Source organism: Sinocyclocheilus rhinocerous, unplaced genomic scaffold (genome assembly GCF_001515625.1).
Source record: "Sinocyclocheilus rhinocerous isolate Xijiao unplaced genomic scaffold, SAMN03320098_v1.1 scaffold515, whole genome shotgun sequence".
Taxonomy (NCBI): Eukaryota; Metazoa; Chordata; class Actinopteri; order Cypriniformes; family Cyprinidae; genus Sinocyclocheilus; species Sinocyclocheilus rhinocerous.
This window is the reverse complement of record NW_015660140.1, coordinates 313,980-333,058: the sequence shown is the minus strand read 5'-3', so window position 1 is coordinate 333,058 and position 19,079 is coordinate 313,980. Positions and strand designations below refer to the sequence as shown.

At 37.1% G+C, this 19,079-nt stretch overlaps 1 protein-coding gene across 2 annotated transcripts in view; it reads left to right on the top strand.

The window, feature by feature from the left end:
• Positions 1-19,079, top strand: part of aopep (aminopeptidase O (putative)) — an 89,783-nt gene that overhangs the window by 55,245 nt on the left and 15,459 nt on the right. The window contains exons 14-15 of one of the 2 annotated variants that reach the window (XM_016534001.1): positions 14,509-14,625; positions 15,090-15,242. In XM_016534001.1, coding sequence (XP_016389487.1) covers positions 14,509-14,625; positions 15,090-15,146 — 174 coding nt within the window. In that variant the 3' untranslated portion in view covers positions 15,147-15,242. Of the gene's footprint in view, positions 1-14,508; positions 14,626-15,089; positions 15,243-19,079 lie in introns of those variants that run through there. The other variant, XM_016534002.1, reaches the window with a different exon arrangement.

The window sequence follows — 19,079 nt, the reverse complement described above, 5'->3', positions numbered from 1 at the left end:
TATATATATATATATATTAAAAATGAAATCTTACTGACCCCAAACTTTTTAATGGCAGTATATATAGAAATTGCTTCCACTCATAATCTTAAATCTGAAGCACATATTATCTGTGCTCAGCATCTGTTTTAAGAAAAACATCTGTTTTTCTCAGACTTCCCACGCCACAAAATGTTTGTACCGAACATCAAAAATAAACAGAATAAACCCTCCCAACAAATCAAAATGCCATTGGACTGATGCCATTGTGGAATGGTTTCAGTGATTTTCTGTCTCGCTGGCAGTGGGCCAGGAAAATGAGCCCTTATCAGATCCATTTGATGGCGCTATATTTGGGTCTTCAATTGAGAGGGGCCAGAGAGCGAGTAGTAATGGTACAGACAGGAATAGCGGGCAGAAATAGCTGCCCGCCTGACTGGCACAATCAGTGGACTGCGTGTTGGATGGCTCGCTGTAATCATCGCTGCTTGGGCACAAAGGGAGGATGACGATAGCACATTAAAGCGCACTTACCATCGCACTACATCCTTCTGTTGTGTTTGCTTCATTCTCTGTTGGGGTCTGTTCAGCAATATGACACTCAAATTAAAAGATGTCCGTATGCTAGCCCAGATTTTCATAGAGAGTTTTGCATCCAAATTAATTTCTTGTGTGTGGGTGGCTGGCATTTGTTGCTTCTTGTTGTACTAGCAAGCACTGAATCCACCAGCTTTAACTGGTCCATAGGTGTGTTACTGTACATTCACCTGCCTTTGCATTGTCGTTCTAATCCCTGCAGCCTATTAGAACCTGAAACCCTAGATTGAGACCAGAAAATAGAAAGGTAAAATAATCTACAGCATGTAGGAGTAGTGTTTTTGACCTCTCATTTCGCAAGAGGTGATGCAAAGTCAGACACATCAGTACAATGGGAGATTTGGTTGCTTTTAAGAACTGTTTCCAATTGTGAGATTTCTAGAAAGCTCCAAGAGCGACTTTAGTGAGTGTCAAATCTCTGACCGTTCCAAAGAAAAGGCAAATATGAGTCATTGCTGATGAGTCATGTGACCTTGACCTTCAATTTTGCTTATTTGGTATATTTACGATGGGTAAAGAATGTCTCATGGGTAAAGATGCATGGGTAAAGATCAGTCATGGCCTATCTGTGCGGTTGTTTTACTTAATGTGTATTGTTTTCGTGGATGCAATACTGAGCTGAATCTAAATCTGAATCTGAGTGTTAAAGCAGGTGGAGATGTTTAGAGCAGGTCTGTTAGCAGCCGCCTGGTGTGACACTCTGCCACGTATTAGTCTCCATGTGTAAGGATGACTCATCCCGTGCTGCTTGTCAGGAGTCTTTAATCTTCTTAAAGAGCCATTGCCACAATCCTCTGATGCTGCATGAAACGGTCCGTCTGTAGTCAGATTTCATGCGTGTGAAACATTTTGTAAACGATTTTAAAGAATCTCTTTACTTTTCATTGGTAGTTTTGAGTATGTGCGCATCTGTGTGCATGAGTGTTCTAGACAGATAAGTCCCAGTGCCCTGGTGTTTGCATCCATCCACACCATTAGTGTTGGGTTGGGAAAGCATCTTCGAAAGCTGTCAAGCTACCTAAATTAAAATACTTAAACTACGATCAAGCTAAAGTAGTTGTACTGTAACTTACTAACAGAAAAGATCTAATTACATTGGAGCTACTTAAGAGTGCAGTACAACACAATTTCATGACAACCAATCATTTATACAAGGTGGTGAAATGATATGCTATTTTTTTCCAAATAGGATTTAATGGAAATGTAGGGTTAGGCTTAAGGGTCAGGTCAGGCGGTAAAGCTTTATGGTTAGATTTAGGTTGAATTTGAGTTTCCTTTTGTTTCCTTCCAGTTTTCTCATTTCATACAAATTTAATTATAACAAATTCTCATGAGATCGAGCTGGAGATATCTTTGCATGCAACCATCCAATTATGTAATTTATAATTTAATAAGCCAAATTTTTCTGGAAGAACAACAAGGGTTTTTGAATGAATAAACAATTAGAATTGTTGAATTAATTTGAATCAGGGTGACAGCTCAGTTATGGTACACCAAATACAACAACAGAAACTATGTTGAAAATGTTGTACCGAATATCAGGATTTGGCTAAATGTTTTGAATTAAAATGGCCAAATTCGTCCAATGTCGTGCACAGACTGGTGGCTTGTTTTTTTTTTTTTCATTTTCTTGAACCCTCTCTTGAACTCTTTAAAGTGCTACAGTATGAATTTTCTGTGTGAACACACTAATCACAGTGAATACTAATACAATAATCCATAGAATACTGCATAAGTACACATTTTGTCACACTACACTGTTATTTGTTGAAAAAAAGTTGCTAGTTTTTAGCGTTTTGAAATCAACTGAGCTGCTATCATGCTACTGAAAAATGTAGAGTTAAGGTAGTAGCATTGCTACTTTAAAGAAGTTACTCCCCGACACTGCACATAACCTTTCTTTTTTCATGTTTTGTTTGGGTCCAAAGCTCCAGTGATGCGTGAAAGGAACATCGGATACTGAGAAAGATATCTGGGCTTAGTCTGTCTGCCGACCCCCATGAGCTCCGAGGTCTAATCTGAAGGTCGGCAGGGGGCTGTAAGCAGCAGCCCCATCTGCAGCTAGTCACAAGACCCCTGTCCAGCCCTGCAGACACGTTAGCATTTCATTTTCATAACACATCCTGCCAGAGTCTCGCCAGGTGGCAGCTACTATGCCAGCATGTGGGGAGATAAACCCTTGCAGGCTTTTAGCAGGAACCGATGCTATCTCACTAACATTTTCATTTATTTGTGAGGTTTGTTTTCCTCTTTCCCATCTCGTAAATCCGCTCGAGCTCATATGGAGGAAATTCAGTTGACAAGGGGAAACGTCTGCCCGTGTATTTTCAGTATACAGAATGTATACTGACTGTATCATCTGATAAAAAGGAGAAATGACCAATTATGGCATGCCATCTGTAGGTTTATATTTCGTTATAGTGATGTCATCTGTCTGTAAAACTCATATTCTCCATCTTCCTCTTGTTTTTTTCAGCCTATACATTTACTGCTAAAAGACAGATGGCAAAACATCATATGTTCTGTGCTGAGTTATAAACATACAGAAACATACTTCTCAAACATGCAGATATACTGTACAGTCAGCACACCAAATGGTCTTTCAGCCCTTGGCGAGCGCATATAATCGCATATTCCAGGGGTCTAATCAGATTTCTCATTTTGATTAAATTGTAACTCAATATGAACAAGGAGCTTATGTGGAGTGAGTCTGTGCAACAGGTGACCTATGAGATGGTAGCTAGTGAAAAAAAGCTGGATCCTCAAATGCAGCCATTTTGAGGGGTCACTCAGAGGTAACCCTGCGATGACATCTGGACAACAAATCCAGAAATTCCTTCGGTCTAGACCACAAAACGCATGCCAGTTGAGGCGTTGTTTTTCAAAGCCATCTTCTGATTTGGATTGTGGTATCAGGAGCTGCTTGCAGACGAGCACAAAAGTCTGGTCATGCTTTGATGCCCTCTCAAACAGGTATCATCAAAGTGTCTTTCAACAGGTGCTTTTATTAACAATAGATATTTTGCTTTGATCTTCCCTGTTGCACCTCCCGTTGTTTACCAATCAGTCACCGTATAGAAGACGTTGTTGTGTCTGTGTGTTCGCTGAGCACCTGCGATGACACAGGCCTGTTTCTCTTGGCTTTGAACACGTGCCTCTTTCCTCTTCTTCTCAGCATTTCACCCACAGCTGTTTGTTTTTGTCACCCAATTTGCAGATATTATGCACACAAGACCTTTTGTTCTCCTCGTCAAAGCTGTCCTTTATGTGGCTGTGGTACAGAGTGGGTTGAGGACATTTCCCTGATTTCCTCCTTTCTCTCTGTCTTTCACCCTCCCACACTGTAAAAAACGTTTTGTCAGATAGCCTAATGTGGTGACATCTAAATTAAATGGTCTTATTCATGTCACAAATATAATTCATGATGACTAAATCAATCTGATTATATTAGGTTAAATCAACAAAAGTCATTTTTAGAAAAATAGCACCAGGTTTTAAAATGTTTTCAGGTTTGAACCCTCCCTCTGTCTACCATTGGTCAGACAAATAGATTGCCCCGCCTCAAAGTTACATCATTGGTTGAGATGTTGTTGTGTCAAGCTGGTTGAGATTATAAACATAATATTTAAAGTAACAACTGTACAGTTTCACATTTTATAGTTAACCGCAGTAAGGTTCATTCATTTAAGTTAATGCATTAGCTATCAAAAAATTTTATGGCATTCATTAGTCTAGGTTAATGTTGATTTATAAATATTGTTCATTTGTTATACATTCATGTTCTTTGGTCAGCAGTCTTATTTATTTCTTTGGTTATAGTATTATTTTTATACTTTATATACGATTGTAGTATTTATTAATGTTGAATTACCTTTTATTATTATATTTTCAGTTTTCATTAAAATTTCAGTTTTAGTAATTTTTTTATGTGTTTTTTGTCATTTCTATTAGTTTTTTACAAATATTTTTAAATTGTTTTAATTTATTTTTATTTCAGTTTTAGTTATAGTAATTTCTATTTTTTATTTTAATTTTTTAAGTTTCTGTTTTATTTTAATTACCAAAATATATTTAATAGTATTTCTGTAGTTTTAGTTAACCGTAACCACACTGTTTGTAATACATTAATGTTACTGTTTACTTAAAATATTAAAATTGTATTACTAGATGTAAAAGTTAATGCTGTAATGCTGTAAAAGTATTGTTCATTGTTAGCTCATAACACCTAAAGTGTTAACTATTGATAACCAATTGAACCTTACTGTAATTGATTTCATTGATTAGACCTCAGGCTTAGTGAATGCTAATGTGTGGTTGTGAATGCTAATGTGTGGTTGATAACTAAATTAAAGTTGAAGGCAAAGTGCTCAAACTAGAAACGACGGTAGGTGAGGATGCACAAGTAGTGACACTTTGTTTGGGGTGTCAGAATCACTAACATCCCATTGACAATTGTATCATATTACACATCAAGAGAGCTGCTGGGTATTCTCTGTATTAGAAGGGCAAGGTCAACGTAACCTTTCTTGTTAGGACAGCTGTAGTCAAACATAATAGACCTTTCAAGTGCATGGTATCTAGAGGCAGTACATGTATAGCATGTTTGTTTTCTCAGCTGCTGGACACAAGAGGGAGGGAGGAGGACTCATGATTAACACTGCGCCAACATACATTGAGTTCTATAGGTCCATAGGGATGGAGGTGTTACTGTAAAGGGGCACTAAGAGGGATTTTATGAGCTGGTGAAAGATGTAAAGGGTCAATACATTTAATGTGTGAGGGTTTTTTCTCTAACGAACAGACTTTGGTGCCACTGTTGGTAGAGAAATTACACACTTCATGTCTTTATGCCTACTATTTCCATCTTCGTGACATATTCCCCTCTATTAAGCCCACCATGTCTCATGTTGAGATCTTTTTAGTACACATGAGCTAATGTTGTGAAAACAGACGTATCTATTTCACTAAGTGATGTCTCATCGACTTGCTGTCTGGTGCAGTCTGCTTGATTATGCACAGGTATGGATCTGTCCGTACTCTCCTGTCTTATGAGGGGCCGGCTCACAGAGGGCATAATCTGAGACTAGAGATGGAGCCCATGTCAGTGTATCACCTTTAGCCGCCTGTTGAACAAGGGCAGGAAGATTCTAGCTTCTAAAATGGGGTTTATTGATTTTTTTTCAATGTCCTTTATCAACATTGAAGTTGCTGTTGAAGCCGTGATGACGTGGTTACCACACATGCTCTACACACATTTTAGATCTCATTCCTGCATTTATTTCTTTTATGTATATAATTGATTTATTTATTTTTTTTTTTTGTCTTCTTTTCCAGTACCAAAACAAGACTGATTTGCAAGCAAAGATACTCTTTTCAGGAAAAAAAAGTGTTTAGATACTTATTAAAAAGTATGAATAAAAATTGTTTGGAACAGTATTTGTTTTTAAGTGTAACTCAGAAATTTAACCTGAGTGAAAAATAATTATACAAAAATGTATTTGAAATACATTTATTTCATGCAAAATATACTACAAATACATACTACACATTTACATATATACACACACACACACACACACACACATCATTTATAAACCTCCATGCCATGCCGAGTTGAGGCAGTAATTAAAGCAAAAGGAACCCCCTCCAAGTATTGAGTACATGTACAGTAAATGAGCATACTTTCCAGAAGGCCAACAATTCATTAAAAATGTTTTTTTTTATTGGTCTTATGGAGTATTCTAATTTGTTGAGATAGTGAGTTGGTGGGTTTTTGTTAAATGTGAGCCAAAATCATCACAATTAAAAGAACCAAAGACTTAAACTACTTCAGTCTGTGTGCATTGAATTTATTTAATACACGAGTTTCACAATTTGAGTTGAATTACTGAAATAAATGAACTTTTCCACGACATTCTAATTTATTGAGATGCACCTGTACATAAAGTCTGCTAAATTGGAACAGCTAATTTTGTACTTAATGCATTTTAATCATGCAGAAAGTAGTGCTGAAGACCAAATAAAGATATACTGAAGTATAGTCGATTGTGCTAAAGTGGAACTACTTTAGGTACACTTTATCTTAAAGACCGATATTATTCAAAGATCATACAATCCTCATCAATAGTGACATTAAAACACATTTTAGGCTTAATATTAAGGAATGTTTATTGTGCACAAGTAGTACTCCAAATAAAGTTTAATTATAATTTTCATATAAGTAAGTCTCGAGCGATATGTCAGTAAATATGTTAATAGATTTGAACTATACTTAGTATGAAATAAATGTATTTTTCAATAAAAAATTTTTTACTAGGGTAGTTATATTAATGAAACAATGAAATTTTTTTATCAAATTTATCTTGTTCTTGATATTTCTACTGGAAAACAAGGCAAAATACTGATTAAGACCAGGTTTTTTTCTAGTGTATTGGGTTTGGGTGCAGTTGACACACAATCACAGTCAGTGCTGCTTTCATAAAGGGCAGACCCGCCCTCATATGATCTATAATTCACAGAAGTCTTGCCTTCCCCGTGGTGACGAGTGAACCCCGATGCCACTGAAACTGAGAGGCTCATATCACCTGAACTACAGAGCCGATGTGTGTTTACCGCCATGTGTCATATGTCATCATTTATCATCCTGCAACGGCGTAGATACCCTGAGATCTGCCAGGTTCAAAGACAAAGGGCTTTGACTGTTTTGGACATCTACCCTGAGGCAAAGTTTACCGGTGGGACAAAAAAGCCCTGATAAAGACAATAATGGAGAGAAAGACATAGGGAAAAAAAGCAAGTGTAACCCAAGTACCCCAGGTCGGGTGTTATGCCGTCTGTCAATGCCGGAGTGTGTTTTTACGAGGCTGTGGTCAGACAGCATAAAAAGCCCAGAAGCAGTAAAACTGCCACAGAAATCACACTCTGTTTTAATAATGCCACTTAGGCACAGACTCTTGTGCAAGAATAACAGGGAGTGAATGGTGTGCATTCTTCCACACGAGACCCTCCACAGGGCAAAGGTTCGAGGGGACCCAATGCTTGAGGTTTCAAAGAGGGAGAACATCTCTGTTTCCAAGGTTTTGCGGCAGATGAAAGCGAATCTCCACTTTGAGAAATCTGCATCAGCGCACTAGGCTGTCTCTAGGTTTTTATGCATCCATTTAACTGTACTTTTATATTAAACGCTTTGCAGTGCTTTGTCCTTCATCAATTCACTTGAAGAAGCCTCTCAGTTCTTAGTGACTGACACAGCATATTAACAGGAATCTCTGAGATATGGGACTTGTAATTGAAGTTCATTTCAGTGAAGTCAGAATGAGTAGAAGACATCAGCATATTAGAATGATTTCTGAAGGATCATGTGACACTGAAGACTGCTGAAAATTCAGCTTTACCACCACAGGAATAAATTCCTATATTAAAAAAAAGACATTGAAATAGAAAACAGTTAATTTAATTATAATACTATTTCACAGATTTTACTGTATAATATTTCAATTGTACCTTATTTTTTATTAAATACATACAGCCCTGGTGAGCATACTTTTGAAACGGTCATGTATGACACATGAACTGTTATCAAACAAATTAGATATGTCTTAAATGTCACTTAAAATGGTGACACCTGGAGAGTCATTTGAACACTTTACTGTTCATCATGGAAAGACAAGTAAATAATCTCGTTCTACAGTATGTTGTTAAAAAGCTTCTAATGCTATGCAACTAGTGAAATGCCAAGTACAAGGAGTCAATAAATCAGTATTTCTACATTTCTTTGGAAATAACACTTTCTCTAGCATTTTGTCAAATTTGTTTTTGTGAAACAAAATGTCAATCAGTGACAGCAGTGTGAGCTTTTTCACACTGTATTTTTCTATATTATGCAAGCCTTTTCATAAACTCATTTTATTTGAGAAAATACATGGGGGTATTTGTACTTTTAAAGGTCCATTTGTCTCTCGAGACGAGACAAGTAAAGAAGGTAGATGGTAATGAAATGGTTTAAAACTGAAACCAAAAGTTGACCTTTAAGGCACCTTTAAGTTTTTATCTAAAGTTCATGTTGATTGTCAACTACTATTTATGGCTTAAATTTTGTCAGGGAAAAAAACTAATTCTAACAAACAATCCACCTGACTTACATAATGTATTTTTAGAATTTTATTTTAGATTCATATTCCAGACATGCTTGAAACACAGACACACACTGAGTGAACAAAAGGTGAAAGAACATTTGGCCTTTTTCCTGTGTTTGTGGAACATGTCACTGGTTTCCTATGTGATTTTACTCCAAAACTACTCACTCAGTCTGAATGAACGTAAAACTTTGTGTCAGAACATTGTTAGTCTAATTGGAGGGAATTTCCCCCTGTACAGAATAACACACACTGCCATTTTGCAGTCCCTGTTTGAACCAAATTCCTTCATACAAATAAAGTACTTTTTCTCTTTTTTGCTTCTGTTTTATGGTACTGTAGGTGCTTGCAAAAGCACCTAAAAGAAATAGTTCACTCATACATGAAAACTCCGCCTTTAATTACTTACCCTTATGTTGTTACAAACTTGTACAACTCTGTGGAGCAAAACAAGGAGAAATGTTGAATATTACACTTGCACTTGCTGCTTGTACTTTTCCATACAATTCCAATGAATGGTACTGAAGCTTTCAAGCCTGAAAAGGACCTAAAGGCACATACAATAGACACAAAAGAAGTTAACGTATAGCTTCAGAAGACATGAAATATGGCGCATGAGTTGTATGGACCTCTTTTATGATACTTTATGGTGCTTTTGGTCATTTTAGAGCTTGACAATCTAAGTCTCCATTCACTCTCATTATATTGAAAGAGATATTCTTTAAAAATCCACAAAAGGAAGTCATACAGGTTTGGAGTAACATGGGGGTGAGTAAATAATGACAGAACTTTAATTTTTGGCTGAACTATCCCTGTAGATGCAAGCATTGGTTTGCCTGCAGCTTGTGTAGGAATAACGGTGGCAGGGTGTGTCTGTGTGTGTGAGCCTTCTTTCACTTTCCACAAACAGAAACATAATCTCAGCACCTATGAGTCACTGTACTTCTTTACCCACCACATCGTCCTCTTGCTCGCTGCTTTTTCCCCCCCCTCTTTATAGGAGACGGTCGGGGAAGTGATAAATTCTGTTTGTCCTCTCTGCAAACTCAGAGAGAGTCTGAATTGCGTCTTTTTTTACTTTCATTGAAAGGGTTTTTGGAGACGATCAAGTATTTTATTAAGATGACTCAGTTGGAAGTGGTGGGATACTGCACCGACGACTAAAACGGAGGCGATTGAGATGAATTAAGGCAAAGGAAAGCTCTCCTGATTTAAAAGTACATAATTTTTCATTAAGCTCCTCGCTCTGTTTATTTGCGTGCTGCTAACTTTTCCATGGCTTTAATGGACACTGCATGAAAAGAGTCTTTCATGTGGAGAGAAATGAAAAAGGCAGCGGAAAACCAAACACACACTCGGCCCAGAGTGACTGTATGTGTGTAGCTGTGCTCGTGGAGGGAGTCTTACAGTGTACGGGACATCCATACGGCTCACAGAGGCAAGTGTGTTAATGGCAAATGATGAATTTTGGGGTTTTCTGTTCGATTTGGCCCAAATGACAAAATGATAAATTCAGGGTTGGAAAATAATTAGGCCTTGAGCAAGTGATGAAAGCCTTGTTGACATTATCACACAAGTGTTTCTTGCTTGTGATCTCAGCAAATATCCACTTTTGTTGTGTTCCATCTGTGTGTATTTGTTCTTGAAGTGATGTGTTCACCTTTGCTTTCTGATGTTAATGACGTATAAGATTGTTTATGTTTTTTTTTTTTTTACGCATCAAGTTCCTAAAAATGTATTATTTGTTCAATGGTTTTGAGTCTAAAATTTAAATTGGACTCCAAATGTCATGCAATAGACCCATCCAGTGAAACTGAAAAAAAAATCCTTACATCTGGAATACAAATCAATGTGCAGTACATCTTAATCATTATTAGAAAAAAAAATAATACTGAGTTCATAAATATCATTACATTTTGGGGCGTTCCACCACATGATATTTTACTAAACTAACCTTGCATGTCTAATTTCTGAATACACTGTCAATATATTGTCTGAAAATATTATGTGATATTTTAAGACTTTCTGACACACAGTCATGAGGATAAATTATATCATGATATCATTTCCTGTTTTATGCTTTTTTGTCTGAATGGTAGTCACACCACATGACTTTTGATTTGGTGGTTTTTCAAAATTAGTTAAAATCATGCTCATGGTAGAAAAGCTGTATTCGAGTCATTGTATGCATGCATTTTTCATGTATTTTAGAATTATCTAATCGATAGGACAAAAAAAGACGCAAAAACCTTCTTGACACCAAAATCCAGTCTTCAACTTGCTCCTTGGGTCCAACCAAGTGACGGAAAACCCCGTTTAGCTTTTTGCAGAGTGATGTATTGTGAAAGGGTGTTTCCCCCGGATAGCTGATCGCCTCGCTTTCTTTTCTGCCCTGTTTTTGACAAGAAGAGTGGACTTGGGCACAGCGGGGTTGTTTGTTCCCTGTGTGGAAAAGTTTTTATTGCCATCCCGAAACAATTGCCATTCCCTGAGGCAAATTGAGTGTGGAGGAGGGCTTTCGTCTCCCCTATATCTTTTATGACTTTAAATTCCTCTCGTCTTTCAAAGGCGGCGGATCCGATGATCTTGGGTGGGCCCTTGAATGACTCTTAATGACAGAGCGGAGGCTGAGGCGGCGATGCACCCGCTTATCGGCCGAAAGTGAGAAGTCTTTGCTTTCCACCACATTAATTCTTCACAGCGGATTTGAGCGGGAAAACAGTTGACCCTTGCCGCTTATTCTTCAAAGCGGGATGACTTTATTGGGTTTCTCACAGTCAAATTACTGGAATTTTGCTTTTATTTGACACTGTTATTTTGTCCCGGTTTCTGGTTCTTTTAAGGCCTTGAATGGCCACAGAGCAGTCAAGAGTGAAATAGTTCCCTCTTTCAGTAATGTAGACAAATATAGTTCTTATTTTGGTTAGGCGGGGTGCAGCATTACATTTCCTAACCATTTTAGGGAAGGATATTTCAACGGATCAAGTCGTTGATAAAGTTGCATCCATGAGTAGTGATTTGAAAATGCTAATGATTGTTGCTTACTTCATTCACCATATTAAGGTGTAACTAATTTAATACAGTAACAGCAGGAGCGGTGAATGAGAGATGTCCCAGGCTACGCAGCGGTGTGTGTGTGTGTGTGTGTGTGTGTGTGTGTGTGTGTGCGGGTTTGGCCAGACAGAGAAAGGGAAGTGGCACAGGAGGGAGGAGACTGTGCATCACTGCTCTACAGATCCTGATGTGATAATGGAGTAATAATAGCAGGCCTGCCACCACCCATCTCCTACCTCATCACTTTTTCTGCCTGCTCTCTCTCACTTTCGGTCTACGTGTCCCTCGCTCACTCCACCATTTCCCTTTTCCTGTTTCTCTCTCCATCTCCAGCCACATCAGTCTGCTCTCTCTGCAGAAATGCTACAGTAAAAACCTGTTCATTGGTTAACTAAGTTACTTTACCGTGTAGTAGTGAAAAATGATATTAGATTAAATTTTTTCTACAAAAGACTGTAGAAAATGTGTTTTAGATTTGTATAGGTTTTATTTTATATAATCAGTAATCTTATTTAACAGTATAAACCTTATTTTATTATAGAAAATAATGTTTATATATTATATTTAACAAAAAAAAAACACAAATGTACTTATATTTACTAAACAAGTCAAATATATTTGAAAGTATTTTAGATATATTTTCATTGTTTAGTAAAATATTGTTTTCCCAGAGTCACATTTAGTTACATTAAGTTATGTTTTATTTAAATAGTCATGTTTCTTCTTACTTTTCATTATCATTCGGGTGTTTTATTTTACATTTTGCTGTTTAGCTCATGCTTATTGCTTTATTTTGTTTTATTTTAGTGTCATATTTATTTTATCCTTCAGTCTTATGGTCATTATTATGCTTTTGATTCTTTAATTCATTATGTGGTTATGTACTTATCATGGTCGTTATCAGACATTTTTAAGATACAAAACCCATTTTACTAGTTCAAGTAAATATTATATCAGTAATGATATGTATCATTATGAAGTATAAAATATGCAGGCATGGATCCTGTAACACCTGAACATTACCACTGTATTTTCCAGTGAATTTCTGGCAACCACTGCTGCAAATTTTTTTATTATAAATTTTAACCAGATTTTTGACTTGAGATAAAAGCAGCAGGACAGAATTTCCTTCTCTGTCTTCCTTCTTACACACACCAGCAAATAATATAAGCATGCTGTCAGGTCAGTGATATTCTTGATTATTTCGCTGTGACTCACGTTGTGTCTTTATAAACGTTTGTCGGTACCGCATACCGCGCTATTGAGCCACTCAAAATTACCGCAAGGGAAATTCCCTCACCGCGACAGCCCTATCGGCATGTGTTATGAGGATGACTCATAATTTCTGTCATTGCTTTCAAAGGGCAGCACAATTTTTTGATAATCTCATGGCAATGTACGGCACATGGGGCTTTTCATTTATACCTGTCTGAGACTGTTGTGGCTTGTTTCTTTGTACGGTTCCTTGCATCTTGAATGTTACGTTTTAGTGACTGAAACATGGCTTAAAACAAGAGTAAGCAGGCTAAGAATTAAAAAAGAAACATAATCCCCTGTAAATATAGCCATTTCATGCAATAATTGGTTTAGGCCTGATTTCCATACTGCAAGATGAGACTTTAAAGCATCTTTCCATTGCTCAAATCCCAAAGCATTCCTTCCCTCCATTAGCTGTCTATACTCTAGAAACCATTATGCAGACTTTGCTTTTTGGAGAAGAGAGAAATGTGATTTTCCTCTTATTCTGAAGATTATCAGAGGAGCTCTTTTAAGGGAGGGAGGTTTAATATGCACAATATGTTATTTCCTCTCGCTCTCGTTCTACCTCGCTGGAATGCTCTTCCCACTCCGAGCTATTGCTTGAGCTTCTCTTTTCCTGCGCGGCTCTCTGATAGTCTTCAAAGACAGCATTGATGTCTTATTCAACCTTCTGAAAATGCCATCGTGCTTCATGGATGGTATTTTTGATGGTATTTGAAGCCTGTAAATAATTTTGTGGTGTGGTTTGTTTGAGCTTTTATCTACATGTCAGATTGTGTCTTCATTAAATTAAGAACTTAAAAAATACCACATTGAAAATCTGGGATGCTAAATTAAAAAAACGAAAATTAAATAATAATACATTATTTCAAGGTTACTAATCAAATAAATTTGGACTTTCTAAATGTATATTTTTTGGTTCAATCTGACACTTCATTATTATTCGATACTGTATTTTTCAATGTTAAAATAAATTTTTTTAATACAAATATAAATATACTATATAAACTACTGTTCGTACGTTTGAAGATTTTTAAAAATGTTTTTGAAGGAAGTTCACTTATTCTTACCGAGAGTGCATTTATTTGATTAAAAAGACAATAAAAACAGTAATATTATTACAATTTTAAATTACTGTTTTCTTTTTTAATATATTTAAAAATGTAATTTATTCCTGTGATGGCAAAGCTGAATTCAGCAGGCATTATTCCAGTCTTCACTGTCACATGGTGCTCAAGAAACATACCTTTTTATTATCAATTCTAAAAACAGCTTAATATTTTTGTGGAAACCCGGATAGTTTCTTTGATGAATAGAAAGTTCAAAACAACATTTGTTTGAAGTAGAAAGCTTTTATAAAATTATAAATGTCTTCACTCTGCTGCTCATATAATATATGTACAGTATATTCAATTTTGGACCCCACTGCGTATGTTATTAACTGTATGAAATTATTCAAAACCATTTTGTTTTTCTGTTTCAGTTGAGTCCAGAGCAGCTGGTTCTTCTGTTGGAGTTTCTTCTAGAGGAACCAAAGCTGAGTCTGTCCACGCTGAGACTCCTTCAGACCACTTATAACCTACAGGCCCAGGATGCTGAGGTAACCAACACCCCTACATATATTTCCACACCACACCGCTGCACTGGACTGTTTACTTCACCTCCAGACCTGCTCCCAGCATCACTACTGCTTATCCATCTATTGAGACTGTCTACTATTTTGTGGTCTCATCAATTACATTGAATTCTTGGTTGAGACAGTCAGGAAACTAAAAACATCTGTTTTATGGCTTCAGCGCATTCACATTATTGCCTATTAGTGTCTTAGTAGTTCATAGTTGTTGAAGACTGATCCCTTTCTTTGTAATCTTTTCAATGTTGAAAAATGGTTTGTTCTGTGCAGAGATGAGTAACCATTTTTAGGAGTTTGGGGGCGGAGAGTTAAGAAGAACTATTTGAAAAAAAAACAATCATTATTTTTCATTACATTGCACAGGAAAAGTGTTCTTAATACCTTCATTTCTTTTGCTGTTTCCTCTCCACACCTTTTCAAATATTGACTAGAGGAAGGCTGAACTCATTTGTCATGTCTCCACCAACACCTCTTATGTTCACAGCTGAAAAACCACACCAATCCATCAGTCTTATTGTTTTATGTCGCTCTCATTCTAGAGTTTGTATACTGTAACACCAATACCACTGACATTTACTCTTTTACCCCACTGAATAAGTTGTTTGCATTTATTTGTAAGTAATCTCATCATTCTGTTTAAGATAGAGAGGTTTCGAAAATATCATGTCTACTTGAATTCCCTGAAACGTCCTCTTGCTTGGCCGTATCAGACGAGCGCGAGAGAAGCTATCTGATTTCTCTCAGATTATGTGGTGATTTTTCTTCTTAAGACTTACAGGGGTTTCGGGCCGAACGCTAACCTCTGTGGTATTTGCCTCCTGATTCAATTACTGTCCCGGCAGCCAATTAGGCCACTTTGTGATTCTTAGTCAATTCAGAGGAGGCCAGCTTCTGTTTGGGAGCAAAATTTGGCAGGCCAGCAGTGACTTGCCACAACGTTCTTTTGAAATGAAGCACTATTTGGCAGCGTGAAAGATGTAAGATAATACGAAACGGTGACCACAGTAAGTCCCAGACTACCACAGTTAGTTTCAAACTGAGGCCCAATGGGAGGTTTTCATCAAGACCTTCCAGGAAAAACAAAAGGCCCTCTAAAAATAAATCAGGTTATTACTACCACATGCCCCTCCCTCCGTCCCACCCGATCTCTGGCTTCTTTTCTCCGCTGCTGCTCCCAGGCTCCGACGGTCATCTTTTCTTTCAGACAGATTTAATTCTCCTAGCCATTTTTTACCATTCTGAAGCACCGTCGCAATTTAGTGTTTGATTTTTCTTTTGTGAATTGCTGCCGACACATAATTTTCATGTTTTAAAATAGATGTGAATCCTTATTAGCTGTGCATAATTATTAGCGCTGCATGAAGATTGCTTTAAGGTCACAATAAAGTTGAGATGTGTGGTCGGCGCCACTCAGTCTGTGTGGGTCATGACTGGGCGTTGTTCTCACATAAGAAATGAATCACTGGATATTTCATAATTAATGGTGCTTGCAAAGGCAAACATGGCCATTATTATTGCTCACAGTAAGGGTTAGGGATTTAAACAAACCCCTAACCCTGAGTATTAAAGGCAACTCGTCATGACTCGTCTACAGACATGAATTATGTCTCTGAGTGTGTGGCTTGTTGAAGATACGTGGGCTGTTTACTTCTGTAAAGCCATCAGACTTATAATTTTCACCTGGCATGCAGTAAAATGGGTGGAAACATCCTGTATACTTACTTTGATGGAGGTTTCTGAGCCATACCTAGAGCTCAGAATATCACTGAGAACTGGGAATGGGATCTTTTGACTGAACCTGGACAGCACTTTAAAAAAACGCTCAGAACACCTTAGCAACTGTATAGAGATGTCCTGGAAACCACCTACAGCATCTTATTGTGGTAGTTTTGCACAGGCAAGCACCACTTGTTTCTTTGTTGTTTTTTTTTACATTTTCTTTAGAAACTGTCAGAATTTCATTTGTTGAATTTGACTTGAGTTGCTGTATTTTAAAGTAAACCAGCTGAAACTATCACTTTGTTTGCTTTAGAGAACATTTTGTTTATATTTAAAGGGATAGTTCACTCAAAAATGAAAATTCTGTCATTAATTACTCACCCTCATGTCGTTCCAAACCCGTAAGACCTTTGTTCATCTTCGGAACACAAATTAAGATATTTTTGATGAAATCCGAGAGCTTTCTGTCCCTGCATAGACAGCAACGCAACTACCATGTTCAAGACCCAGAAAGGTAGTAAGGACATTGTTAAAATAGTCCATGTGACATCAGTGGTTCAACCTTAATTTTACGAAGCTACAGGAATACTTTTTGTGCGCAAAGAAAGCAAAAATAACTTTATTCAACAATTTCTTCTCTTCCATGTCAGTCTTCGTTGCGTGTTCAAAAATATCTTAATTTGTGTTCCAAAGATGAACGAAGGTCTTACGGGTTTGGAACGACATGAGGGTGAGTAATTAATAACAGATTTTAAATTTTTGGTTGAACTATCTCTTTAAATGAATTATAACACTATGGTGCATTTAGAAGAATACTAGCGGTTCAAATTTAGGACACGGGTTTTAGTTAATACGCCTTCAGTACAGCCTCCATTCCATTACACAATATTGTACTTCACAAGCCTGCGTAGGAGTTTTTCAGATGTTTGAACTGTATTTGGGATGGATTCCACTTAGATTAAGCATGCCAATCAGGAGAGAATCGCACCTCTCACTCCTTGGTGCGTCATGTGTGCCGTGTATTTAGTGCGAGCACAGGCAAAAGCGTGAGGGCTAAGCTTTGTGGTATGCTGTTTCATGTGAGTGCTCGTGTGTGTGTGTGTGTGTGTGTGTGTGTGTGTGTGTGTGTGTATATGTGTATATGTGTATATTGCGCGTGTGAGTGCGAGTACCATCTGTCGGTCAGGCACACTGAACGCATTGTATCACAGCTACTCTCAAAGCCCGGTCGCAAAGTTCACACGGACAATCATCCAGGAAGAGAACGATTGATAAAAGGCATATCAGAAATCTGGATGTGCATTGTGTGTGCCTGCAGCCAGGACAAAATCACATGAATCCAAACATGGGCTGCTTGATTAGAGATCAGATGACACCCCTTTCAGCTGAAAAGCATTTTATTGGAATCTGAACAATATGAAACACTGACATAAAACACTTTTTCGATTAGCATATATACTAAAGTATTATTTTGTTCATAAAACCTGTATGCACACATTTTCAAACGGGTTGCACTTATTTATTCCTGTTATGTCATTTATTCATGTGATGGTAAAGCTGATTTTTCAGCAGCCATTACTCCAGTCGTCAGTGTCACATGATCATTCGGATTTCAAACATGCTGATATCAACATTTGCATTTCTAAACATTTTTGTGGGAACCGTGACTTTTTTTCAGGATTCTTTGAGTAAACAGAACATTCAAAAGAACATTTTACAGTGTTAGTCTTTACTGTCACTTTTGATCTTTTTTAAGTTAAAAGCAATTTTATAGTCAAGTCAAGTCACCATTATTTATATAGCGCTTTTTACAATGCAGATTGTGTCAAAGCAGCTTAACAGTATTAAACAGGGAAATAGTGTGCCATATAATATAAATATATATAAAAAAGAAATTCTGAAAGTGGTTTTAAAAATGGCACCCCTGGTTTTACTAAAAGATTTCGCTCTGAGATGAGAGCTCATCTTTATGAGGATGTGTTTGCATCTGTACAGGTGCAGAAAGCCCTTATATGGTGATCTGGGCATGTATTATGCTAATTACTGTGGGGACATCCTCTCTTGTTTAGAATATTCCTTTTCTCTCAACATTGGATTGAGAGTATGTGTGTGAGAATAATATGCACCTGGAAACTTTGCGTGGGAACTTTTTCTGTACACAATTATTAATGAATGAGACCCAGTAACTGTAACTACTACATAAAACCCAATAACCATTTCACTATATGAAAACTACCAGAAAGCACAATCAACATTAACCAAATAACTTTAATTGTACAGTAATTAAACTCCCAGAAACTTCTGGAATGATCTGTTTCCAGGGCGGTGTGACCCACGGCAAGTGTTACAACATTTAAAGGGTTAGTTCACCCAAAAATGAAAATTCTGTCATTAATTACTCACCCTCGTGTTGTTTGAAACCCGTAAGACTTTCGTTCATCTTCGGAACACAAATTAAAATATTTTTGATGAAATATGAGGGCTCTCTGACCCTCCCATAGACAGCAAGGTAACTACCACGTTCAAGGTCCAGAAAAGTACCAAGATGATCGAAAATAGTAGTTATTTTTGTTTTCTTTGCGCAAAAAAGTATTCTCATAGCTTCGTAACTTTACAGTTGAACCACTGATGTCACACGGACTACTTTGTCGATCATCTTGGTACTTTTCTGGACCTTGAACGTGGTAGTTACCTTGCTGTCT